Source organism: Hakea prostrata, chromosome 9 (assembly GCF_041222555.1).
Source record: "Hakea prostrata isolate BN-2017 chromosome 9, UWA_Hpros_2, whole genome shotgun sequence".
In the NCBI taxonomy this organism is placed as follows: domain Eukaryota; kingdom Viridiplantae; phylum Streptophyta; class Magnoliopsida; order Proteales; family Proteaceae; genus Hakea; species Hakea prostrata.
The window spans coordinates 10,560,066-10,587,423 of record NC_142608.1 but is presented as its reverse complement, the minus strand read 5'-3'; the positions used below and the strand labels follow the sequence as shown (position 1 = coordinate 10,587,423).

The following is a 27,358-nucleotide window of genomic DNA, read 5'->3' as shown; positions in this document are numbered from 1 at the left end:
ATGGCTTCCACTGTGTGTCCCTCTTACCATGGTCTTCCGAAAAGACTGCAAGTCCCTGCAGTTGGTAAGCAAAGATATGTCTCAACATCATCACCTCGCAAGGTTTCCTGTAAATCTAGAGAAAACAAAGAAGGCAGTAGTTCCTCGGTGAGAATAGAGAGGAGGGATGTGCTGATTGGCCTGGGTGGGCTTTATGGTTCCACCAGCTTAGGCGCTGGTCCTTTAGCCTTGGCAGCTCCTATTCAGGCTCCAGATATCTCCGACTGTGGTCCTCCAGACTTGCCTGAAGGTGCACAACCTGTCAATTGCTGCCCACCAACCACCAACAAGATTATTGATTTCAAGCTTCCACCACAGAATGCACCAATGCGGGTTAGGCCAGCAGCTCAATTGGTGGACGATAAGTACCTTGCAAAGCTCGAAAAGGCCATAGCACTTATGAAGGCTCTCCCAGCTGATGACCCACGTAACTTCAACCAACAGGCCAACACCCACTGTGCTTATTGTGATGGTGCTTACGACCAGGTTGGATTTCCAGACGTGGAGCTCCAAATACACAATTCTTGGCTTTTCTTGCCATGGCATCGTTACTATCTCTATTTCTTCGAAAAGATTTGCGGAAAGCTCCTTGATGATCCTACCTTCGCCATACCCTTTTGGAACTATGACGCCCCTGCAGGCATGCAGATGCCCGCCATTTATACCAACCCAAGCTCACCTCTCTATGACAAGCTTCGTGATGCCTTGCACCAACCCCCAACTGTGATCGATCTAGACTACAGTAGTACTGACACCAACATCAGCAATGAGCAACGAATTGCGAACAATCTCGCCATCATGTATCGTCAGGTGGTGAACGCCACGACTCCACAACTCTTCTATGGTGCTCCCTATAGGGCTGGGGATGAACCGAATCCTGGTCAGGGGTCGATAGAGAACGTTCCCCACGGTCCGGTTCATCAGTGGACCGGTGACCGGAATCAGCCTAATGTTGAAGACTTGGGGAATTTTTACTCGGCTGGTCGAGATCCCATCTTCTTTGCTCATCACGGCAACATCGACAGGTTCTGGACCATATGGAAAAGCCTGGGAGGAAAGAGAACGGACCCCAACGATCCTGACTGGTTGAACGCAGGTAAGGCATAAACAGACGTACTTGGAAGTTAGAACCCTAATTAAGGTCTTATCTACAGAACCAGCAAATTATGAATCCAGTTCATAATTTTAACCTAGAAACCACATTGTTTAAAATGAAGCAGGAACGGAATGTTCTGTTCTTGACCTAAGCTTGACCCAGATCCAAATTTGGTTTGAATAAATATATGCATGGTTAGATGGATTTGAACTGTAACCCATTTCATTTATCATTTTATATTGCATGCAGAGTTTCTCTTTTATGATGAGAACGCACAGCTGGTACGAGTTAAGATTAGAGACTCTGTGGATGAGAAGAAGCTCAGGTACATGTACCAAGAGGTGAATATTCCATGGCTCCAGGCTCCACCAAAACCTCGTAAAACAAAGGCTAAGCCAGCAGCTGATAGTAGCACTCAATTCCCAACTTCTCTGAACTCGGTGGTGAAGATAGTGGCGCAAAGACCAAAGAAGTCAAGAAGTAAGAAAGAGAAAGACGATGAGGAGGAGGTATTGGTGATCGACGGTATAGAGCTTGATGGAGACGAGTTCGTGAAATTTGATGTGTTCGTCAATGAAGAAGATGAGACATTATCAGGGCCTGGAAATACTGAATTTGCGGGGAGCTTCGTCCATGTGCCACACAAGCATGGAAAGAACATGATCAAGAAACCCAAAACAACTCTGCGATTAGGGATAACGAATATATTGGAGGATTTAGGTGCCGATGATGACGATTCAGTGCTAGTGACTTTGGTTCCACGACAAGCGAAAGATGTTACGATCGGAGGTCTCAAGATTGAGCTTTTATCCTCTTAGATTATATTAGATTTTGCAATTCGCTATGGATAGCGCTGCAATTTGTTATTGCTTTCTAAGCCGAAGTTCTAAATTCTATCTTTATCCGAATTTTAGTCACAAAATCACACTTTGAAATTTTCATAACAATATGCTCCACTGGTTATCAATTTAACAATTTGAGTTTTTCCATTATTACATGTGGTGAAGAGACTTTATCCACCATATGCCAAAAAGTTTTAGAAGTCTCTCACTAGATCGATTGGGTCTTGTTATGGGTGATCCGGAGTGAACTGTTGCACCAGGATGGGTCCGCTCAGAACAGACCATGGGCTTCAGGATCCATGCGAGTGAGACTTGCTAGCCAGGCAAGGGCGCTTCTCATACGACGTCAGGCAGAGAAGGTGTAGCAGAGCTCGATGACAAGCACTGCCGCCCACCAACTTTGCAGCTAGCCCAACGACAAATAGGGGATTTGCAATATACCCCGGGCCCATCGCATTAATTCAGCTATGCCGTGCCCCATTTAATGATCGGGCGCTGATTCGACTTGAAGCTGTCAAAGATACAAAGCGTCACATTAGTGTGATACTTGAATTAACCCTCTAATTCACAAGGGAAATCAACAGCTATCTAGAGGACTGCTCAGGGAGCAACGTCATCCATGCTCAGAAGCCATCTCCACCATCGAATCCTTCCTCAAGGCATCAACCCGCCATTGCAGACAAAGGAGGGTCTCAGGTTCACTATAAATAACGACGGGTCACCTAGGTAGAAGGACATGCTCTCCAGTCATTACTCTTCTTCTTAACTTCACCAAGAACATTCACTTCATTAATCTCCTGCATCATCCTAGAACATTTATTCTTCAAAGAGTAATTCTCAATGTCTTCTTTTAGGACTGACTTAATCATTGGAGGTGGCTTCCCATCCTCAAAGGCGGCCCACTCTCACTTCTGTTTTGATCTCAGGAGAACCGGATTCGAGGAGAACCCGAATCAAGCGAGGAAGTTGATCCTTCCACAACAGGTCCTATCATTTATTTCGCTAGAAGGACATTTTTTTAGACAAGCGAAAAAATTATACAAAGACTAGAAAAGATGAGGAACAGAACAAACTCCTCAAACACATGGAAAAAAAGAAAAATTAGTTGCTCACTAAAAACACAAAATTAAAATCTAAATAGTGGTAGACCGGCTGTATCCCTATGTAATTCCATTTAATTCATATTATTGTAACGAAATTAATTTCAATTTGAAATTCAAATTCAAACTCAACATGAAAATGAGTATCCAATAATCTTGATGCTGCCGGGTACTTCAATCAGCTTGGTTAATCTAATTTCATCGTTTTGAAGACCTACAGTTTGTATTAAACTAAGTCTCCACCCTTGTACGTGAGATCTATCTCAAATTATAAATTTTGAAAACCTATTTTAACAACAGTTATAAATATAACCTTCAACCATCCATCTTAGTGATCCGGAAGATTTTATATTTCCTCCAAATTAATTCTGAAACTATTGAGCTTTATCTTAGTATCATTTGGTTGTCACTTTATTTTTTTTAGGGGGTGGGGGGTTGAAGGATAATTTATTTGAATTTAAAACAAGAGGTAGATACAAGCAAGATTGTCATATAACATAGGCCGACAGAATAGAAGGGAACACTAGAAGAAAAAAGAGAAGCTCGGGCTTTCCTGCTTGACTCACCAGCTGATCTGCAACAGAATTACCCTCTCTTAGAATATGGGAGAATTTGATCTCGTTAAAAGATGGGATTAAAAACTTCACATCTTGAATTATAGATCTGCACTCTTAGAGTTGAGAAGATGAATAAAAATAGAGTTATCCCCTTCAATGATTACTCTTGTTAGAGCAAGCTGTTTGGCCCATATTAAGGCTTGTTTGACAGCCACAGCTATAAGTGAGAGCACACGGAACCACATCCTTCATAGAAATAGAATATCATCCTCCCATGGAAGTCACGAGCCACACCACCCATGCCTGCAGAAACAGAGTTGCTATTTTGAATTGACAAGCCATCCGCATTGATTTTAATCCAATCTCTTGTTGGTACCTCCCATTTAGTACTTACTGAAACTTTGTGAACTTGAGGTAGTAATGATCTTGATGAGGGAAGATTGTTTACAGTCTCATAATCTCCTGCTCTAGCCTTTGCTAGGGAAGCAATATGAGTTGGGGAATCTACAACGTTGCTGTGAGCTTTGTTATTAAAACTCTTCCAAATCAGCCTCAGTGCATTGAAAATTTATCCAATGTAAGAGGGAGCTGTTGATTGGATTGCACTTTGTAAAATAATCTCTTGAACCATAAACTAAGAAGGTTTTTGAACTAGTGTACTAAGACCCATGCGCCTCCAAACAACCTTACTGAAAGAGCAATAAAAAAAGATATGATTTGCAGTTGCTTGTGCTTGCTCACAAAGCACATAGACACTTGGGATATTAAAACCCTTTTGAATTAGCAGATCAGGAGTTGCGAGTTTACCCAATAAAATCTTCCAAACAAAAATCTGTATTCTAGGAGGAACTTTAAATTGCCAAAGTCTCCCAAGTCTGTATGCATGCAGAAGCAACTGAAAATTTATCTGAAGAAGTTGGACACCACATGATTTCATCTTCTTTATCAAAAAGAGGAATAGGAATATTACAGATCTCAACTACATAAACACAGTTGAAAACCTATTTTAAAAACAGTTATAAATATAACATTCCACCATCCATCTTAGTGATCTGGAAGATTTTCTATTTCCTCCAAATTAATCCTGAAACTTAAGGGTGTCAATATGGTACGGTATCGGTAATTTGGTACAGTACAGTACCGTACCGCATTTCAAACCATCCAACCAAAACCGTACCATACCATATAAATTCGGTACTGTATGAAAATGGTATTTTAAAAACGGTTCGGTACGATTTCGTTATGAAATCGGTACAACAAAAACGGAACGGTTCGGTATATGGTACGGTATGAATTCGGTATAAAATCATATCACTTTGCTAATGAACCCTAATTTAGAAGGGCACTAAAAAAACGAAAGACCTATTCAAAAAAATAAAAGACGAGTATACAATCATATGTACCAATTGCAAAGCCAGTCTAAATTGCAATTTGGTAAAGCCAATCAATGAACAAGTGATAGTATGAATCTACTACAGGAGTAGACCAGATTGCAGCCACTAAAGAAGCTGGAGCCTGGGGCTCAATAGATATGGTCTACTCATGTTTTGATGATGCTAAGTAGCCTATGGTAGGATGGGTTTCAAGTTTACATTTTTCTAACTTCTAAGCAACCTTTTATCGAACATCTAGAATGCAGCATTTCAAGTAAAATGCTCCATTTTTGGACGTACATCTCCATCAGATGAGTTCATGCATATGCATACTTAGGATTGAAACACAAACAAAATAGTTACCTTCTCACCGCCCGTATGCATATTTTCACCCTGCCGCTGCTGCAATCACCTGGTTCTTCATCTTGAAGTACCTCACTCACCCCTCACTGGCGACCAAACTGAAAAACACTCGATAACAACAACTGGAAAGAGAGGCGATGTGCTTACCCTTACTCCTTACCCAGACGGAAGAAGGAAGAACGAGAGGCGACTGACGAGAGCTCTTTGCCTCTCTCCATCTAGTACAACTATAGTCCTTTAGCACCTTGGTTATTCACCTATTAGGGTTTAAAGGTTAAACTAAAATTACAAAACTAACCTTAAAAAGGGTATGAAAAACGGTATTTGGTAATTTGGTATGTACCGACGGTATACCACTAAAACCAAAACTGTACTGTACCGAATTCCAGAAAATGGTTTCGGTACACACCGTACCGAAGTTGAATCGGTGCGGTTTTAAATGGTACGGTACGGAATGGTTAAACGGTTTCAATACTGTATTGACACCCTTATTGAAAATATTGAGCTTTATCTTGTATCATTGCTGGTGATTTTTTTTTTTGGGGAAGGATAATTTATTTGAATTTAAAACCAAGGATAGATATAAGCAAGATTATCATATAATATAGGCCGACAGATTTGGGGGTACATTAGAAGAAGAAAGAGAAGCTTCGGTTTCGCTGCTTGACTCGCTGGCTGATTTGGAGCAATTACCCACTCTAAAAATATGGGAGAATTTGACCTCGTTGAAAGATGGGATTAAAAACTTCACATCTTGAATTATAAATCTGATTTTCCACGCAGGAAAATCACTCTCAAAATTGAGAAGGGGGATAACAGTAGAGTTATCCCCTTCAATAGTTACTCTTGTTAGAGCAAGTTGTTTGGCCCATATTAAGGCTTGTTTGACAACCATAACTACAGCTATAAGTGAGCACACGGAACCACATCCTTCATAAAAATAGAATATCATCCTCCCATGGAAGTCATGAGCCACACCACTCATGCCACTCAGAAACAGAGTTGCTATTTTGAATTGACGAGCCATCCACATTGATTTTAATCCAATCTCTCGCTGGTGCCTCCCATTTAATATTTACTGAATCTTTGAACTTGAGGTAATGATCTTGATGAGGGAAGATTGTTTACAGTCTCATAATCTCATGCTCTAGCCTTTGCTAGGGGAGCAATATGAGTTGGGGGATCTACAACGTTGTTGTGAGCTTTGTTATTAAAACTCTTCCAAATCAACCACAGTACATTGAACATTAATCCAATGGAAGAGGGAGCTGTGGATTGGACTGCACTTTGTAAAATGATATCTTGAACCATAAACTGAGAAGGTTGTCAAACTAGTGTACTAAGACCCAAGCGCCTCCACACAGCATTATTGAAAGAGCAATAAAAAAATATATGATTTGCAGTCGCTTGTGCTTGGTTATAAATGTCACACCCTACCCGCCGGTCTCGGTTATCCACTCGACAACTCGTGGGAGTGAACCGTCACAGGATCCACGGTCTTACCATCAATAATCATAAATGCAAGTAATAGATAATCATGAGCAAGAATAAGTGTAATAATTAATAGAACGATTACAGGAGTCCAAATACTCTAATAAAATAATCAAGAAAATAATCAATGATAAAAAAGAATAATAAGTTCAGCGGAAACAAATCACAATAAATCAAATAATATTCTTTCCAGTTTCTTTCTCTAAATCTAAGAACTGGGACTCAAGTTTATCAAGGTGAGGGGTTGTCCAATTCCTCTCCATACGATCGGCAAAATGCCTGGCGACTCGCCTCCTTGGTCCATCAATGGGCGCTATAAGCGCACTCTATGTGAAACCCGTCCCTAACCTTAACCCGGATACTCGATTGTTTGTAGGTCTGAAGACCTAAAGTAGAAGTGAAAGTCAACTATGGGCCATATTAGTAGAAGACATGGTGTTCGACTCCGAACCTATGGAGATTGACGATGATGCCCCATACTTGAAGACCTTGTCGGATTTGGAAAAGAGACTACGCCTTGATGAAGAGAAGATTGGTTGATGACCTTAGAGCTTGGTTAGATATGATTTGAAGCCATTTTCTTATGCTAGGTAAGTTATAGTTTATGTGTTTAAAGTTTCGTTTGATTCCGATAAGAGAAAGGCCCTCAAATCCCTGATTCAGGCTGTGCTAACAGCCTGGGTTGATTGCTTGGGTCGACTGGGTCAATCAACCCAGCCAATCGATCCAAGGATTGCTGAACTCGAGCAGAATCTTCTATTTAGCTTATATTGCTATATATACCATAGTACTTCGTATTTTTAGTATCCCTAGCCTCTAAATCACTTAGAGAACGAAATGAACTCCTCTCCAAGCCTCCAAGAGTGTTGAAGAAGATCAAACCTTGCAAACTTGCAAATTCTCTCTCTTGTTCTTAAATAAAAGGTTAGTATTCAATCTATTATGTTATTGATTTATTCTTTCTATGATCATTCTCTTCTCTGAACTGAGATCATGAAGGAGATGTTGCATCCTTGTAATCATATCTTCTACAATCTCTTTCCATTCTCTATGCTATGATCTTCATATTCATTCTAAACATGATTCTTATGATTTCTTCTTAAATCTATAACCGTATTCTTATTTTGATTTCTTCTAGCATTATAGATGCATCTCTATGATTATTCATACTTCTGATTTACTGTATTCATATATTAGAATGAGATCTCATCATCTCTAGTTCATCTCTTTCATTCATAGCATGTTTTCAATGAAAACTATGTTTTCTACCAATTTAGAAAGTATGATTCTAAATTAGTAAGTATTGGTTTTTATCGCTGTTTGATGTCTAACATGTGCTAGATAGTTTTAGAATATTGTGTTAGACATTCCCTCCAAGTTTTGTAGCATTCCAGATTATGTAGAATAGGTTTCGGACCAAAAATCTGATTTCTGACTCGTATTGTTCACTGGGCAGATTGCCTGGGTCGATTGGATCAATCAACCCAGCCAATCAACCGTAGGTGACAGAATGGGATTTTTTCATCCATTTTGATTCGTTTGATGCTTATTTTTTTAGGACTACTTCTTAATGATTGTATGATGCTGTTCTAGGGTTTGTTTGCTAACCTTGGATCCATTCTCTTGTCCGTCTAGAATATATTCGAATCTATTTAAGGTAAGGACAGTTATTACCATATTAACATAGATTGCATGAATCTTAGTTTCTAAATTGGGAACTACTTAGATTTGCTACTGTTATGATAGTTTCTATTATGATATGAATGTTGCAAGTACAGTAGGATCTTATTTCCTTAATTACTTTATGTACTTGATCATGTATGAATACTTACTCATGTATGTTGCTTATTCATTCGATCTTGTCTTATTATACTCTTCTATTTGATGAGATATCTGTCGTGGATGATATGACTGAATTGGGATTGCGATTGTTTAGGTATGATTTGGGATTGGGGAATGTCCTTTTGACATTTCTGTCCTTGGACATCAGTGGGAATAATATGGGATATTTCCATGTTGCCCTTTGACATTTTCCCAGATTATTGGTTGTCATACTTAGGACTTGTCTAACAGTGTTGGCTAGGATATTCCCTGTTATATCAGACCCAAATCGGAAGGGTATTGAGACCGAACGACCCGTGGTAGCAATGGGGATTTATGGGTGCTCAAGACCGGTAGCCAACCTATGAGAGGACATAAATCATATTGTGGGGGCCATTTATTGGTAGGGTTGCATTTAGTAGGCTTGGGCTCATGGGCGCTCAAGACCGGTAGCCAATTTGTGAGGGGACATGAGAGCTTCCTGTCTACTACTCGTGGATGACCAATAGGGTTGATGAGTCCGTAATCTGGGATTATGCTGACTCTAGTGTGAAGGATACCAGAAAGGATTGCCAGGGGCGAGGAATGGACGTATCTGAATATGAGTTGATATAACCAACACTACAACAAAAACCCCTTTTTTTTTAACCGAAGCTACAAGTCTCTTCTAACTACAGTTTTTTCATGTGTAGTAATATAAAACAATTATTGATGTAGTATGTAACACCTGTAGTAACAAATATATTTATAGATGTGCTTGTAAAAGTGTAACTAAAAATTGTAGTAATATGAACAATTTTTTACTACAGTATTCAAAACCATAGTAATATATTACTTCTAACTGCAAAAATATTACTACATTTATGTATTGCAGTAATTTAAAATATTTTTAACTACAACATTCAAGACCATAGTAATAAAAAAACATTGTAACTACGGAAACAAAACTACAACTAAAAATTGTAGTAATATATGAAACTTATTACTATGGAAATAAAAGTGTAACAATATTAAATTTTTTAGCTACTAAAATAGAACTACATTTTGAAATTGTAGTAATATAGTTTATATAATAACTGCAATATTTAAAATTGTAGTAACAATTTCTTTTTAGCTGCGGATATAAAACTACGGTTAAAAATCATAGTAAATACATTCCCTCTAGCTACAGATATATAATTACAGTTATGTATTGTAGTAATTTAAGATATTTTAGATTATAGTATTTAAACCACAACAATAAAAAAACGCTATAACTATGACAACAACACTAAAGTTAAAAATTGTAGTAATATGATAAACTTATTTTTATGGTAATTAACAGTGTAGCGACATCAAGTTTTTTAATAACTAGAATAAATTACAATTCGGAGGGTGGAACCCAAGCCCGACCCAACACCAGGGTCAAGTATTATGTAACCCTAACTCACCCTTCAGGTCGAATTTTGCCTGTGCTTAGGGGGTTAGGGCCGGGATGGGTCAACCGAGCTTTATTGACACCCCTACATTTCAAACATGGAAAGAGGGTCAGAAGAAAATTTTAAAATTTTTACAAGGGAACGGGAGAATATTCAAAAAATTTAAATTTTTTAGAAATTTATCCTTTTTGTTTCCATTTAAATCATAAACCTTGTTACACTTAGACCTATAAATGGATAGCCAAAATCTGCTTCTGAATTCGCATTCTTATTATTTTAAGTGTGTATGTATCCAGAAATTTTCTTGCCGAAAAATATTTGTATCCATCTGCTAAGCAACCGGATTCGAATTATTGCTTATCGGATCGGATAATATCTGGAAATTTTTTTCCCCGGATAAAGTAAGGTAAAGTATTCAACATTATTTTCTCTAAAAGTGGATGATAATCCGATTCTAAAATCGGTAATTAGTAACCGGATAACCAAAAATCGAAATTATCCGGTTAAAGTCAAGTATTAAACATTAATTTTTCTAAAAAAGTGTTGATATTGGGATTCGGAAACCAGTAGTCAGTAACTGGAAATTGAAAATCGAAAATAAAAAATTAAAAAAATGACAATCATCAATCAATAATCGGATAGTTTATCGAATATCCGATAAAATTCTGATTTGAATTCGGATGCCTTTTCTAAATTTCCATTTGATTTGGACTTAGATAACGGTTTTGTTAATTGGATTCGGATATTGGTGTATCTGAGCCAAATCCGTTCCGTTTATCGGTCTAGTTACACTCATATACCTAATTATTTAATACTACAATTAAGAGTGCAAGTTTGGCCTTGACCAACGGAATCCACCTTGGCGAATTTTATTTATGTAAAATGTTATTTTTTGAGTACTGAGACACTATAAGAAAAGACACAATTGGTGACCCTTTTAATTTTTCAATAGTGGCAGTTTTATGTAAATCGTCATGAATAGATAGAACCTTGCGAGCCAAATCCTGATACTATAAAACACAATACATCAGTATTGGTTCGCTAAGTATTGGATTATTAGTGGTGTTTTTTGTAAAGCGCCACCAATTGTTTAGACAGAACCTTGCGAGCCAAATCCTAATACTATAAAACATGACAAGGGGGTTTGTCTCTTGGATTATTAGCCACGGTTTCTGGAAAGGGTCTTGCTGTCAAGCCATGCATTTGGGGCACACGGATTGAAATCTTGGTTGAAATTTCGATTTTGACCATTGAAATTCAACTGTCGAGACCGAGATTTCGGACGAGATTTCGGATCCGACAGCCGAAATCTCGGCTTGACGGTCATCCAAGCTTTTTACTAGTGGAAAATAATTTTTGTCTTCCCGCTTATACTTTTCGTCTTCCCGCTTAAAGGTTTCTCTCTCTACCACCTCTGATGGCTTATACGTTTCTCTCTCTCATTCTCTAAAGCTAACGCTCATTTCAAAAACCTATTTTCAGAGCAAGGCGGTGAAACGCAGAAACGGTAGAGCAGAGTGGAACAAATCACTCTCGGTCGAAGGCAGTCAGTTGCAGCACTATGGTTGAAACATCTCAATCCCTAAGCTGGCTCCCAAGTGAGGGTTGAAAGAACAGGTATGTCTACCGATCTAGTTTTCCTTGTTCTTGATCTCGTTCTTGACCTTGCAATGGTTTAAGGGTCTATCAATTTCCTCTGATTACTGGTTAATTCCGTGCCATTAATCTCTATGTTATCCCCCATTTGGTTTTTTTAGTTTCTTACCTCTTTGGTAGCGATGGGCTTCCCAATCCTACAAATCCTTCTTCCTAAAACCCATCTCTGTTTCCTAACTTCTTTAGAAATTCTCTCCCCAAAAGACCTTGGGCTCTGAGAGTTTCCATCCCTAGCAGACACAAAACCGACTTTGCATTTGTTGAAAGTCCTGTGGTCAGAGAGCGATGATTGCTTATAATCAATTCGATGAGTGGTATCACTTGGTTGCATTAATCTATGTAACCTATGTCTGCCCTGCATATAAGCCACTGACTGAAGAGTTGATAATTACTCAAGAAGATGCAGCTTTTAACATTTTAGAACTTTGATGTAGTGATTTTCTTCATTCCTTGTCAAATAGATCATGCATCAAGGCAGTTTATCTAAGATATGTAAGGGTTCGCTGTAGATTATATTCTGTTCAATATATTTGTAATCAGTTTTAAGCTTTGGTGATTGACTTGGAATAAGTCGGCATAGCAACTAAGGCTAGTGGACTTCCATTAGTGAATTTCAGTTAAAGCAACTGAGTAGAGCAGATTTCATTGTTGAATTCATACTCCCATATAATCTTATCAAAAATGAACCTGACCCTATTAAATCACATACCATCTTTTCCAACAGAGGCAGGTTTGGTTGGAGACTATGCCATTGCACCAACAATGGTAGATCATGACAACGAATGAGTGAGGCCATTCCTGGACTTGATGTAGTCTGAATATAATAATGGTTCTACATCCTTCATGGTTTTCTAGATTCCATCTGCATCCTATTGCAGCAGTGCCACCAATTTCTCATTCAAGTTTATCTTTGTCTTCACTGTTGAAAAATGTACTTTTTGGGTAGCTTTTGGCTCATAATCCAGGCAATAATCCAATGAGGGATTCAATATGGAATAAAGCGCCTGCACAAGTGTGGAGATCCTGCAATGGAACAGGTGTGGAGATCCTGCAATGGAGCAATTTTTTTTGCAAAAGGAGGGGGACCATCCAACAGAAAAGAGGCACTGTTTCTGTTACTTCATGTTTTAAGTATGTGATTCTTCATTCTAACTCATCTTGTTTTCCCACTTCTGCCTTGAATTATGCTGTATGTTTTTGCATGTTTTCTGCTTTACTTAAACAGTTGAATAGGAAATCAACCAAAAAAGAAAAAAATAAATATGGAATAGGTGTAGGCTACATAGATTGGTATTTTTTGCATGGTGTGATGTCTCCTCCTTTTGTGGTGAATATTTGTTGTCTAGGCCTTGAACTTTTAGCCTTTTTAAATTTAAAAAGAAAAATAGGGATGGTATGGAACCCCAAACACTACACCTTGGCACTCTGAATCAAGGAAATTTCTCTGCACTTTAAAGAAGAAAGGTGGCCTGGGATATATCATTAGAAATGAAAGAGGTAAGCCAATTGCAGCAGTTTCTCTGGCCAAACAATTTGACTCAATTTTAGGAGGAGAAGCTTTAAGTGTGGGAGAAGGTATGTTGGAAAGTATATCTGAAGACATCAAGCACTTGTGGGAGGAATCTGATTGCTAGGCTGCAGTGCTAGCCCTTAATGGGCTAGATCACTCCTTAGATTGGTCCCTTAAAGCTTCTCTTCAATTTTGTTTTGTCTCTAGGTCTGAAAACTATTTAACAGATCATCTTGCAAGATTTTTGAAGCATTTTGGGTTATCTAGATGTTGATGGTCTTCACCTCCTCCTTTTCCTGTAAACAATTCTGTTTGTGCCTCTAGCAATATTTATTTGGAGAGCCTAATATAATAATTTCTTTGACCAGAAAAAAAAAATTGATTGTCAAAGCAATGACTAACATGCTGAACAGCAAATCCCCTGTTCCTTATGGGGTGAGAGAGGTTATTGGAAGACATCCAGTTCTTAGCTTCTAAACAGGCAGTTTGAATGAGTACTCAAAAAATGAACATCTCTTCAGCACCTAGCAGCCTGCAGGAACGGAATCACAACATTACCTGACCTATTGAATTGCCTTAATAAAGTTTTATAGGAATCACCACGGAGAGGTGTATATGACCTCATTCTTCATTGGGAATTCACAATTAGTTAGTTTTATAGGTTTCCCACTGCAGGTGAGAGTTTCAAACAGTAGATTATTTGGATTAATCTGGACTTACCCAATAATGGGAAACTAGTTATCTAGGGGCAACTCCCTGCAAAGGATTGAATAGAGGAGTTGCTACACTTACAATAGGTTGTTAGCCCTTTTAATCAGTAGTATAGCAGATAAAACTACCTATGTAGGTCAAGCTATTATCATTAGAGTTGGAGTACTATTGATAGATAATCTTCTTTCTACATGTAATGTGGCTGCTCCCTTCATATTGGAAGTATAGTGTTTTGGCATGCAAGAACTCAAGAGTCTTATGCTTGTATTCTTCCCATGTTTCTTCATTTTCTTTTGGACAGGTGCTACTACCACTTACATAAGGTTATTTCTTGAAATAAAGAACTATGATAATGGAGTTGTGATTTTATTGTTTCAAATCATTATAGCCTAATTAGGTAATTGTAGATGGACAGGGGTGTGCTATAGGATGCTTATTTGGTTTCAAAATTCTTTTATAACAATTAATTACTTATTTAGCATTTTTGCTTGTAGGGTCGTCTTACAAGAAACAAGAATATAATCGTAAAAATCAAGGTCCACCTCATACTGTAGGTCAGAAGAGTTTTGTATGAATCCGCCATGAAAAGGTAATATTTAAAAATGCTGACTATAGAACTCTTACATTTTATATATTCATAAATATTGTAGTATCAAATATTTAACTGTGATATTTACAATGTTAAAACAGTTGAAAGAAATTGGAGTACAACTAGACTTTGCTGGTTTGTACATAGTTACTCATGAACATGCAAATGGACGTCCAATTCATGAGATTGCACAAAAAATAATTGTATATATATGTTTTCCTTTGTTTATTATTTTTTTTTATCAAAATACCAACCAACTAATTCTTTTTCCAATTGCAGGAAAAGATTTAAGGGAAAGAAAGTAGAAATAGATGCCTTCTCAAGGCAATGACGAGAGTAATAATTGAGACACTGACATCTTTTTTCAGGTATTAAGAAAGATAAACGTAAACGCATTCAAGGACTAGGATTGGGAGCTAGGCTTGCCTCTAAGGAAAATAAAAGAGAAGATGATCCTGAACAAGTTACTTTCTGAAAAATAAAGTTAATATGGTAGAAGCTCAAGCCACCATAATTTTGTCGTTTGTTAAACAATCAAATTCAGGTTGTCAGATAGAAGATTATTCATCTGAGGAACAGGTAATGTTACCAAAATTTTATCAATCTCTAAAGTTTCTTTTATTCCTTAAACTTTATGATTTTTATTTTAATTGATTTTGCAAATATTGTATCTTTGTGATAGGAGCTTAATCACTTTAATAGTTCCGAAGGAAATCACCTTCTAGAAGAAATGATGCATTTTGTTCTCATAAAGGTAATGTGATATTCTAAGCTATGGGTTTCTTATGAATTTTTATGACAATATTATTAATTGTTATTTTTTTTATATTGATTGCAGGATTATTTATTAAGAAGTGAAGTTAACCACCGCAGAGTTCCACATAGCATAAAGGCTTAGATCAACTAGTTGATTCTTGTGTTTTTTTTTTAAGTACACTTTGAACTTCAGCATAGACTATTTATCTAGATTTAAGTTTTAATTTGCGGTTATTCTAGTTTGAATCAGTTGGATTATAAATAATTTCTTTTATTTATTTATTTTTAATTGATATGTATGGATTTCAGATGATGATGAATTCAATAAATGTATATTTTGTTTCCATACATTTGTTGCAAAGAAATGTATATCTATTAATTCGTGCATCAATAAATAGTTTGTAGTTATAAATTTTATAAGACAATCCACACTAATATTGGTATCAATAGATGACTTGTGAATACATTTGTAGAATAAAATCTGTAGCTACATTTTCATTGTGGAGGAAATACCTACAAATAAATTTCCACACCTATAGTATTGTAGCAAAAATATTTGTAGTTAATATACGGAAGCTATAAATTAGCCACGGAAATGTCAGTTGCTACAATGTGTATACCAATAAGTGAGATGCAAAAACATCCGCAGCTAAAAGATATATACCCACGGAAACATCTGGCGCTACAATATGTGTAGTTAGAAGTTAGCCGCGAAATATCCACAGTTATAGTTTTCGTAACTACAAGGTAGCCGCGGTTACATTTGTAGTTATACTTTCCGTAGCTAGAGGATATATAACCATAGAATTATCTGTCACTACAATATGTGTAGGTAGAAGTTAGATGCGAAAACATCCACGGTTATGTTTTTCGTAGTTATAGGGTAGCCGCGGAAACATCCACAGTTATTTTTTCCGTAGCTAGATGATATATAACCACGGAAATATCCGTCGCTTCAATATGTATAGCTAGAAGTTGGATGTGGAAACATCTGTAACTAACAATCCGTAGCTATAGATATAGCTACAGAAATACCTGTAACTAAAAAACCATAGCCATAGACAACCTTGTACATGCAGTATTTTATGTGTAGCTACTGCGTTTGCGACGGAGCCTGTTGCGACGGATAATAAACCGCATGTAATCCGTAGCTATAGGCTATTACTACAGTGCGCCGCGGTCCCTTTTTTTTGTGGGGGGGGGGGGGCCTTGGTTGTGGCGGGGCCTTCCTGGGCAGGCCCCAAACTTTGTGTATGGGGGTGTGGGGGGGGGGGGGCCCACCACCCCCATCCAATGTGAGGATGGGTGCTCCCCCCACCCCCCAGATGCCAAGATGGCTGAGGGGGAGTGAATGACCTTCCTAAAGAAGTATGGTGCTATGACTTAAAGCATGTCTACCTATAGAGACCATCATACATAAAGTTAGACTCATTATGCATTGGATGTCTCATATCATATCGCATCATGCTATGTTTATGCCATCATGTTATTAATGTTGTTATGGAATGACTTGCCTTGCTGAGTTCTCTTGAACTCTCTCCTTTTGTACAATATCTTTTGTTAGATTATTCTACAGGTGTAGATGACTATGAAGGCCAATATGAAGAAGCGCAAGCTGAAGAAGTGTACTACACGCAAGGTATTGGCAACTATGAAGATTACGTTGATGATTCCTCGTGTGATCATGCTTCGTACCATGATTTGCCCTACCGTGGTGTCGGAGCGTTTGAGCTTGATTGATGAAGTCTATGTCTATGAAGACGTTCTTTATAAAGTAGAATAGACTCTAAATTAGTTGAATATTATTTCTTTCTTGTCTTTAGAATCAGTTGTAATATCCTTTTGACTTTTGAACTACATTCCGCTGTACTCGTGGAGTGAGATTCCGCCTCACTTTACATTTTGATTATATATATCTATTGATATCATTTCCACACTCTGATGATTATTTCGTTACTTTGTTTTGATTTATTAATTTACATTGTTAACCTTGATTTAGTCTTGTTCTTGATTATATTATTATGAATGTGGGAGGTTGATTTCCTCGATACTAATCTTCGGGACTGTGGATCACATACTCGGGTATGCCAGATAAGATACCGGCTGGGTGGATGTGACACTCTATGCACTCGCAGGAGCTCCCGCACATGCTATCTCCATCTCCCATTGCCGATACCACATCCTCTTCATACGAGAAGGCTCCTTCATGGGGTACCAATCCAATTTCCAACGCAAGACCTCCATCTATATAGGCTAATATAACATGGAAATAAATGAATGAGTTCTGACGAACTCAGTAAGGACAACATAATTCTTATCCATATGTCAACACCATCAGCAATGCATATATGATATGTATGAAATGCAAAAGTATGAATGCTACTAAGATCTAACTGTGCAAGTCTCTAACAATTGACATGCTTTATGATATACACCAACCCTCCTCTGGATATGTCTAGTCACTTTGATCCCGCAAGGACTGGATATCTCTGTAGGGATCCTGGGTAAAGGGGTAAGTCCACACCTGGCTCTCAAACCGTAGCTGAGGTTTAAGTCAACACTCTCTTACCATGACCATTGGCATGAGTACTGGCGCAGGGTTCCTAATCCAATGCAAGTCATAATGTTAACACACTACATGAAGTCTAGATATCCCTATGGCACCAACCAACTCGGTTCAGTATCCTTTGCAACCTAGGAATGAGAACCCTCACGGACTGGCTACCGCTATTGGACTCCACTCCCTAACCCTATGGTCATCCACATATTGTTGGGGCGGAAAACTCTCATGACTCCTCACGACACCTAGTCCGCTCCTTGGACGTCCATGAGCCCCACCCTATATGCAACCATACCATTGAATAAACAACAGTGGACCACTGAGTCTCTGCACAGACTGGTTACCGCTGTACGATGAAACAAAGTCACATCACCATCGTCACGGGTCATCCGGCTTCAATTCCCCTACCGAAAGGGTAGTAGTATGTGGGGGTGCCTAGCCATGCAACTCTAGACTCTACCTAGGTATGTCATCTTGTAGTTATGATAGCGTTAGAGGCATCAGTGAGCATGTGTCCCATACCACAACCCTCTGATATCTCAACCCAAGATATCCCAATGGAATACCCTTTCAATCAGAACCACAAACCATCAATCATCACCATACCACAATCATAATTGATAAAGTACATATAACAACAATACAAACAACAAGTATACAATAAGATCAACATGCTTTATACAATAACATCAGAATATACAATTAAAGAACAGTAAGAAAAGACATTGATCTAGCATGTTCAAGTCATTGCATAAAGATAAGTATGTATATCCTTACCCGTAAATAAGTAGAAGTCCTTTAGAATGCAAACAAAAAATAATTATAAGACTTTTAGTAGAAACAGAGAACACTTATATACAGGGTTACAATATTATATAAGTCAAATGAGTCAAATCAGAGCCAAACTCAAATCTACACCGTCACTGTGACCCAACCAGTCGCTTGGGTCAAGCGACTGCCACTAGTGACCGCCCCAAAAACTGAATGCTTTCAATTTGAAACTCAGGCTTTTGATCATCCGATTTCAATCCGCTTTTGGGATGATCTCAATCCAAATTTCGAACCTAACGCACCCATAACCAAGGGGTAACACGTAACCTAAAAATTAACACAGATCGGTCACCCAAAATCCTTCCCTTGATTAGATTCATCATTTTTACGAAAGCAGGGTTTCGTTTTCGAACAGGATCTCATCAAGAGCATTAAAAAGGGGATACCGTAATAAAATGATCATGAACAACCAAAGAGGGGACAATACTACACTATTCATAGCTGAAGAAAGAGACTGAGTGAATGGGAATTCACTTACCTCAACCAGATCAGCAAGAATAGGAGGGAAAAGATTCCAAATCACCAACATCACTTCGCCCACCTTCCAACACGTGTCCACTACCTCCTAACCACAAAAAACAGCAATCCTGAATATAATATTCGTTAATTGGGCGAGGGTTGCTATTTATAAAAGTCTAGGGGCAAATTAGAGCGAAACCCCACAACCAGAACCAGGCGGTCGCTTGGTTCAATCAACCGCCTCAAGCAACCGCCCCCTAGTATATTGCTATACAAGGGTGCTTTGCTCAAGGGGTTGAAACCCAAACACAACCTAACCCTAATCAACACATGGGGGAAGTCTTACCTTCAATCCAGACATCTCCAGACTCCACTTGCCTTGATCCAGAGATCCAACTTCCAAGTAAGGCAGGTTCATCGTCAAAAGAATCTAGATCCATGGGTTCAGGGTATGGATCATGGGCTTCTATCTGGACACTCCACAAATTTACCGGACTAGACCTTCGGGTTCTCGGACCTGCAATACGGATCCCGGGTTAGAAATATGGGGGTTGTTACAATAAAGCACACAGACACTTGGGGTATTACAACCCTTTGGAATTAGCAAATCAGGAGTTGCGAGTTTACCCAATAAAATCTTCCAAACAAAAATCTGTATTCTAGGAGGAACTTTAAATTTGCCAAAGTTTTGGCCAAACTTTGGGAGAGAGTGAAGAACTGAAATTGTCTCCAAGTCTGGTATACGAAGCAATTGAAAATTTACCCGAAGAAGTTGGACACCATATGATTATTACATATTCTTTATCAAAAAGAGGAATAGGAATATTAGAGATCTCAGCTACATATTCAGCGGGCCACAAAGCTCCTAGTAATTATTTGTTCCACATTTTAGTGGTGAGATTTAGAAAATCTAACACTTTAGATGGAGCATCAAAGGGATCAAAGGGAAGAAATATCCAATTTAGGCAGGTTGGGAATCCACCAATCACTCCATGGATTGATATCACAACCATTTCCCATGAGCTTGAAAACACCTAGTTTCATGAAATCCCTTGACAATAAAATAGATTTCCAGCCCCAATAATCATTAGATTTGGCTATAATGGTAAAGAAGAATCTTGCTTCAAGTATTTTTCTGTGAATAATCTGCTCCATAGAGATTGAGAAGAGAGTGAATAAATCAACTCTAACCTTGAGGGGTGGCTCAGTTGGCAAAAGATCATTGCTTCCACATAGGAGGTCAGAGTTCAGATCCCACACCCCCCAAAAAAAAAAAAAATCCCAAGATTTCGTGGGAAACCATAAAGTGTATTCCCTCGTGGCATTGAGTCACATAAAGTGAGAGATTTGGACCAACAATAGAATGATATATAAAGTGTCATTAGTTGCCACACTACCATATTGCATCCACTTCCAGTAAAATTAAGATTATTTGTGACCATGGATGGTCCTGTGTCACTTAAAAGATCAATTATTGCCATGATTCAGTACTTAAGATTCTATGTGAAGGGATTGAGTTTTAGGATTATCCTTAAACCGATATAAAGTTGTGTACATAAAAGTCAAAACGTTTTTCAACTGTTTCTTTTTTTTAAAACAAAGAGATATTTTGTTTTGCTCGATTGTGTCACAATCAATATAGCCCAAGTGGGAGAATGCTAGAATATTAATAAAATGTTCCATATAAGATGGACTTCATTGATTGTGTTACACTGATTTGGTTTCTTTGTTGGTCTTATATGGGTAATATATAATTACTAAAACTTTTTTATGGACTGGCTAGCTTGGTAGGGACCGTTAGATTTTGATGGACGATTTAACGGATTTGCCTATATAAAGGATGCTAGGTCCTTCCTCTAAACCCTAATTGATCAAATTATTTTCTACATTAGTTTAGAGAGATTATTCCATCAAGCTAGTGAATATGGATGAGTCTAGAGGAAAAGATCTAGCACCAAGTTGATCATAGAATCAACTTCAAGATCATTCCAAGTGGGAGATTAAAGAAGAGATTTCATTGCACTTCGTCTTTAGTGGATCCTAAAGAAAGTATGTTCGTCATCATCTTATATTGTTATTGTACTAAGGTATTTTTAATCGATCTATGTGATATTGGATAGAAATATTTTTACATTAGCAACTGTGATTATAAAGGCAGAAAGATCACACCATTAAATTTGGAACAAAATCTGAAACCGATTTCTCCCATGCATCAAAAGACTCAATAATGAAGAAATATCCCTGTCCTCTCTCAACCCAGACTAGTTCTATATCCACATAGAACTGGTCCTCTGGTCACCAATCGTTGAACAAAAGTACACGAAAGAAACGAAGGAAAAGTAAAAAATGCAGCTGCAGAGAAATGTGGTGCATATATGGGATCCAGCCACTGAGTGCTGTTTCTGTGGCTGTGATTTGTCCATTTGCCAAAAGCCAAATCAGTTTCTATACTTCTAAGCCGTGAGGGAGAGAAAGATCTCTGCAAGATACAATGTTAGATTCATTGTTGCATGTGTTCAACATGATTGCATGGTGGTCCTGGAAGAAAATGTAGTTAAGAGCTGAAGGTGAGTTAGGTCAAGAATGTCATAGCTAAATGATGGGTTAGTAAGGCCCAATCACCCACCGGGGAGATCTTGGATTCGCACCCATTTGGTAGAATTAATATTCTCATTTACATCCTAGTATATTAGAAGTTTTTAATCCAGAAAAAGGAAAGACCATTTTTTTTTCTTCTTCTTTTGATAATAAGAATGTGAAGTTATTAAGCACAAATATTTCAACTTATTCCTTGTCAGTCGACTAGTTCATTTTGGATATTCCTTTCATGATGCGCATCAAAAAGAAGAAACCAAATTGCATGTATTCTGTAAATCCATTTTGGGCAGGAGCCAGGAGTAGAAATACACGGTTGAATGTACCCACCGAAAAAAAAAGAAAAGAAAAGAAAGGGAAATACTGGGTTGAAAATAAGGTGAGATGTGCTATTTTCAGTTATAAAAGAAGAAGAGCAGGGAGAGAAACTGTATCAACTCAACGCAATGGCTTCCACTGTGTGTCCCTCCTACCATTGTTTTCCGAAGAGACTGCTTGTCCCTGCAGTTGGTAAACAAAGATATCTCTCATCATCATCACGTCGCAAGGTTTCCTGTAAAGCTAGAGAGAATGAAGAAGGTTCCTCACTGAGAGTAGACAGGAGGGACGTGTTGATTGGGCTAGGTGGGCTTTATGGTTCAAACAGCTTGGGCGCTGATCCGTTAGCCATGGCAGCTCCTGTTCGGGCTCCAGATATCTCCAAGTGTGGTCCTGCAGACTTGCCTGAAGGTGCACAGCCCGTCAATTGCTGCCCACCAAACACCAACAAGATTATTGATTTCAAGCTTCCACCACCGAATACACCAATGCGGGTTAGGCCAGCAGCTCAATCGCTGGACGATAAGTACCTTGCCAAGTTCGATAAAGCCATAGCACTCATGAAGGCTCTCCCAGCCAATGACCCACGTAGCTTCTACCAACAGGCCAACACCCACTGTGCTTATTGCGATGGTGCTTACGATCAGGTTGGATTTCCAGATCTGGAGCTCCAAATACACAATTCTTGGCTTTTCTTCCCATGGCATCGTTACTATCTCTATTTCTTAGAGAAGATTTGTGGAAAGCTTATCGATGATCCCACTTTCGCCATACCCTTTTGGAACTATGACGCACCTGCAGGCATGCAGATGCCCGCCATTTATACTAACCCAAGCTCACCTCTCTATGACAAGCTTCGTGATGCCTTGCACCAACCACCAACGGTGATCGATCTAGATTACAGTGGTAATGATACCGACATCAGCAATGATCAACGAATTGCGAACAATCTCGCCATCATGTATCGTCAGGTGGCGAACGTCAAGACTACACAACTCTTCTATGGTTCTCTGTATAGGGCTGGGAATCAGCCGAATCCTGGAGCGGGTTCGGTAGAGAACGTTCCCCACGGTCCGGTACACCAGTGGACTGGTGACCGGACTCAACCAAATGGTGAAAACATGGGGAACTTTTATTCGGCTGGTCGAGATCCCATCTTCTTTGCTCATCACGGCAACGTCGACAGGTTGTGGACCATATGGAAAAGCCTGGGAGGAAGGAGAAGAGACCCCAGAGATCCTGACTGGTTAAACGCAGGTAAGGCATCAACAGACTTACTTAAAACCCTAATTAAGTCCTTAATTAACAAATTACCAAATCCGGGTTCATGTCCTTGTACAATGACCACATATACCATATCCCTGCAGTGGATTTCATGTGAATGTCCATTTACGTATGTTAGACATCTTTGTACAAGAAGACGTACGATCTCGACTCATAAGGTTCGTACAGGTGTAAAGTTTCTATCTCAAATATTTGTGGTTGTAAATTATAACTACTCATATAAGGGGTGTAACATAGGCTAATCAGTGGCTGATGATATGAGATTCGTTCTTATAACTAGTGAAAATTATATCCTAAGTGCCAAATAGTTTAAAATGAGGCATGAAACGCACACATACATCAATAATGAAAATTAGTATCTTTTGTCCTTGATCTAACCAAATCTAGTTTGAATTTTGAGATAGATTTAAACTCTGACTCAGTTTTTCATTTATTTATATCACATGCAGAGTTTGTCTTCTCTGATGAGAATGCTCAGCTAGTACGAGTTAGGGTTAGAGATGCTGTGGATGAAAAGAGATTAAGGTACACTTACCAAGAAGTGGAAATTCCATGGCTGAGAGCTCCACCAAGACCTCGTAAAAAAATGTTAAGCCGACTGCAGCGGATGGTGGTGGTGAGTTCCCAAGGTCTCTGGACTCGGTGGTGAAGACAGTGGTGCAAAGACCAAAGAAGTCGAGAAGTAAGAAAGAGAAAGAAGATGAGGAAGAGATACTGGTGATTGAGGGAATAGAGCTTGACAGAGACAAGTTCGTGAAATTTGATGTTTTCATTAACGACGAAGATGAGACATTATCAGGGCCTAGCAATACTGAATTTGTAGGGAGCTTCGTACATGTGCCACACAAGCGTGGAAAGATGATGATGAAACTGAAGACATGTCTGCGATTAGGGATAACGGATATACTAGAGGAACTAGGGGCTGATGATGATGATTCAGTGGTAGTGACTTTGGTACCAAGACAAGCAAAAGATGTTACAATTGGAAGCATCAAGATTGAGTTCGACTCTGATTAGATTTTGCAATTATTTTTCTGTGGATAGTTGCGCTTTGTTATCGCCTTTCCAAACCACACAGTTCTGTCGTATCTTTATCCGAATTACAGCCAGAGACTCAGCTGATATTTTCTTAACAGTCTCTGCTGGTCATCAGTCTAGTAAGTAGTAGTAATTTTGACGTTTCCTTTGTTGCATGTGGTGAAGAGATTTTGGTCCGTTATAAGCCACAAAAGTTTGTAACTGGAACACATTTGATTAGGTGTCATAGAATAACTTTTTATTTGAGAAAAAAATAAAGGGTAAAAGCGAAGTTGGCTTCTGAACCACTTCAGCCTGTGATGGGTTTTTTTCCCTCTTCCAATGGAAATATTCCTTATATACCTTGAACCAAATTCATTCTTGAATGCATTCTAACAATTGAAAGGGTTGAAGGTTTAAGAACTACACCCAACAGGGAGAAGCTATGTAGAATTCGGATCTATTTGCGTTTAACATCCTTCCATAGGTCCTCACTAAGGAGGGCGGCTATCGGACCAAACTTGACAAATAAAAACCGGCATAAAACACAAGGGCTGCTGCTCAAGTGAAATAGAAATAGAGAGGGCCTGAGAGAAGGAGAAGAAAAAAAAAAGGGGGGGGGGGGGGAAGGGGAAGGGGAAGGGGAAGGGGAGGAAATAAAAGTGTCATATCCTCCCCATCCCATCTATAAATTTATTTATTTTTATTTTTTGGGGGGAGACTGGAGAGGGGGCTTGTAACATACCACTAGAGGTGAGAAAGACCACCTAAAGAGTGTGCAGAGTATTGAGCAAGGTGTTTCTAGAGTTGGAGTAGATTAGTGGGTAAAGTTTGTAATTTCTTTACGGGTTGATAGCATGAGTTGAAAGAGTGTACATGCAACGTCGGGTTTCGTTATAAATTCAAGCATCGTACAAGTTACATGTCTCCATTCTTGTAATGAAGAAGCCCCATTATGCCCATGAATGTGGACAAAGCCGAATCACATAAATTTTGTACCTGTGTCTTTTGTGGTTACTATTTTTGTAATTTCTCGTAATACACATGTGAGTCCCACATAGACACTATTCACAAGTATGATACTTGTACTTTATTTTTCTTCGTCGAGATTTTACACAAGTTGAAAGAATTAACTGAGTAGCGGTACTATTTTTTCCAGCTAGTGGTATTAGAGTGAGGTTTGCATGATCATTCTTAAAAGATGTCGGCGGAGGCAAGCATTGTAGGACGGATAATCAGCTTGAATTGGAGCAATGGGATGATATGAAAATCAAAGATTGGAGGATTTGTTGTATTGTGAAGGCTTGTATTCTCCCGTAGAAGGTGCATCATCAAAGCAAAAGAAAATGTCTAAAGCAAATTGAAAAGTCCTATATCAAAAGGCCCTAGTTGCATTCGCTAATGGTTAGATGATTTTGTTTACCATCATGTTTCCACAAAAAGCTTAGAGAATTCAATGGGAAAAGCTAAAAGGTCTGTATAAGAGAAAGTTCGTCTGTAACAAGGCATTTCTTATTAAAAGACTAGTAAATCTCAAATACAATGAAGGAAGCTTTATGGTGGAACACTTGAATGAAGTAAAAAGTATAGTTAATCAACTCACTTTTATGAAATGATACTTGATGATGAGCTGCAAGCACTATTGTTGCTTAGTTCGTATAGCTAGGAGGCCTTAGTAGTACCCCTAGCAACTTGGCCCTAAAAGAGAAACTCAAGATGAACATCGTGACTTGAAGCTTATTGAATGAAGAGAAAAGGAGAAAATCCTCCATCTCGTCTCACAATAAAGCACTTGTTACTAAGAAGCAGGGGAGAAATAAAATCAGACCACCTCATCATCATGAGAAATCATGAGTGATACAAGTTGAAAAGCAAGATTACATGCTACTACTATAAAAAGGTAGAGCATATGAAGAAGGATTGCGAAAATCTTAAGCCATGAATGGAGAACCAAAGTGAGGACATAGAATACAAAGAAACCAATGCTATTAGTTCAAATGGAGATATTAGAATTGTCTCAAATGTGACAAATCTTGCCTCACTTCTACATGCCATGACTCATATTGAAACAATCTCATTACAGATTAACGCTTACAATGAACTGGTGATCGAATTCATAGAACATTTAATTCATTTACTACATTATTTTTGACAATTATTTGAAATTTATTAAAAATGTTATTATCAATTGGTCGTTACGCTTCCTATAGTTATATGTCAAAAAATTATTATTAAAAATAAAAATCAATTTTATTTATGATAATAAGTCCATATAATTATTAAGTGTCATCACCACCTCTCCAAATAATTTACAAACTATTTTCTTACATCTTCTTCATAATTTTAATATAGTGGAACATATCCTCAGTATATAAGATCAATTTCTAACCATTATTTTTTATAGTTTTTCTCAAAATTGGATCCCCATCATGATTTGTAGCGGAAACAAAACCTCCTTCTCTGACATGGACTCTCGAACACGCTCTAGGGCTTCTTAACTGCTAAACAATAAAATGATTCATTTTAGAGTGTCAAGAAATAAAATGAAATAAAATAAAATAAAATAAAATAAAAATAAAAAAAAAAAAAAAACCCAATCTACCATTTGTTGCTTGAGGGCCCAAGTGGGGGTTGCCACCCGGTCAACCTCCACCTCCAACTTCTCACAGAGTTGGGGACTTTTGGTCCGATTAATCTACAACACAAGTATAACCTTGTAAACCAAGTTAGGGCCTCTTACCTGGGCTCAAGGGCTCTCCAACTCCATCTCCCGTGAGATATTTATCCACCTTCATAGTCCATCCAAGTTCATGTAGATCTTCTTTTAAAATTCAGCAAAGTGTCAGATCCTTCATCAACATCATCTGTATCCATGGATTTTGTTCATAATCCAATGGTCTCTATCTGAATGGCCTAGAGTTGTCTTACTAATACTCAGGGCTCTTAGACTTATAAGTAAGATTTCAGGTTAG

The 27,358-nt window shown here is 38.3% G+C and overlaps 1 protein-coding gene, 1 long non-coding RNA gene and 1 pseudogene across 3 annotated transcripts; all 3 read left to right on the top strand.

Annotated features, from left to right (window-relative positions):
* LOC149004607 (polyphenol oxidase, chloroplastic-like) lies at window positions 1-1,953 on the top strand. Its single transcript, XM_089135680.1, has 2 exons — window positions 1-1,135; window positions 1,385-1,953. Exons 1-2 carry the CDS (start codon window positions 1-3, stop codon window positions 1,951-1,953), a joined length of 1,704 nt encoding a protein of 567 aa, XP_088991806.1.
* Window positions 1,954-12,849: 10,896 nt separating this feature from the next.
* LOC149004606 (uncharacterized) lies at window positions 12,850-15,140 on the top strand. The gene is made up of 3 exons (XR_016175677.1): window positions 12,850-12,887; window positions 14,472-14,566; window positions 14,935-15,140. It is a non-coding gene; the product is annotated as an uncharacterized LOC149004606 (long non-coding RNA).
* Window positions 15,141-22,189: 7,049 nt separating this feature from the next.
* On the top strand, window positions 22,190-24,586 carry LOC149004605 (polyphenol oxidase, chloroplastic-like; annotated as a pseudogene). Its single transcript, XR_016175570.1, has 2 exons — window positions 22,190-23,342; window positions 23,819-24,586. The product of XR_016175570.1 is annotated as a polyphenol oxidase, chloroplastic-like (transcript).
* The last annotated feature ends 2,772 nt before the right edge of the window (window positions 24,587-27,358 follow it).

Coding starts and splice junctions, on each gene's coding strand:
- LOC149004607 (XM_089135680.1), top strand. CDS start 1: ATGGCTTCCACTGTGTGTCCCTCTTACCATGGTCTTCCGAAAAGACTG. Junction 1,136..1,384: donor TCCTGACTGGTTGAACGCAG/GTAAGGCATAAA, acceptor TATTGCATGCAG/AGTTTCTCTTTTATGATGAG.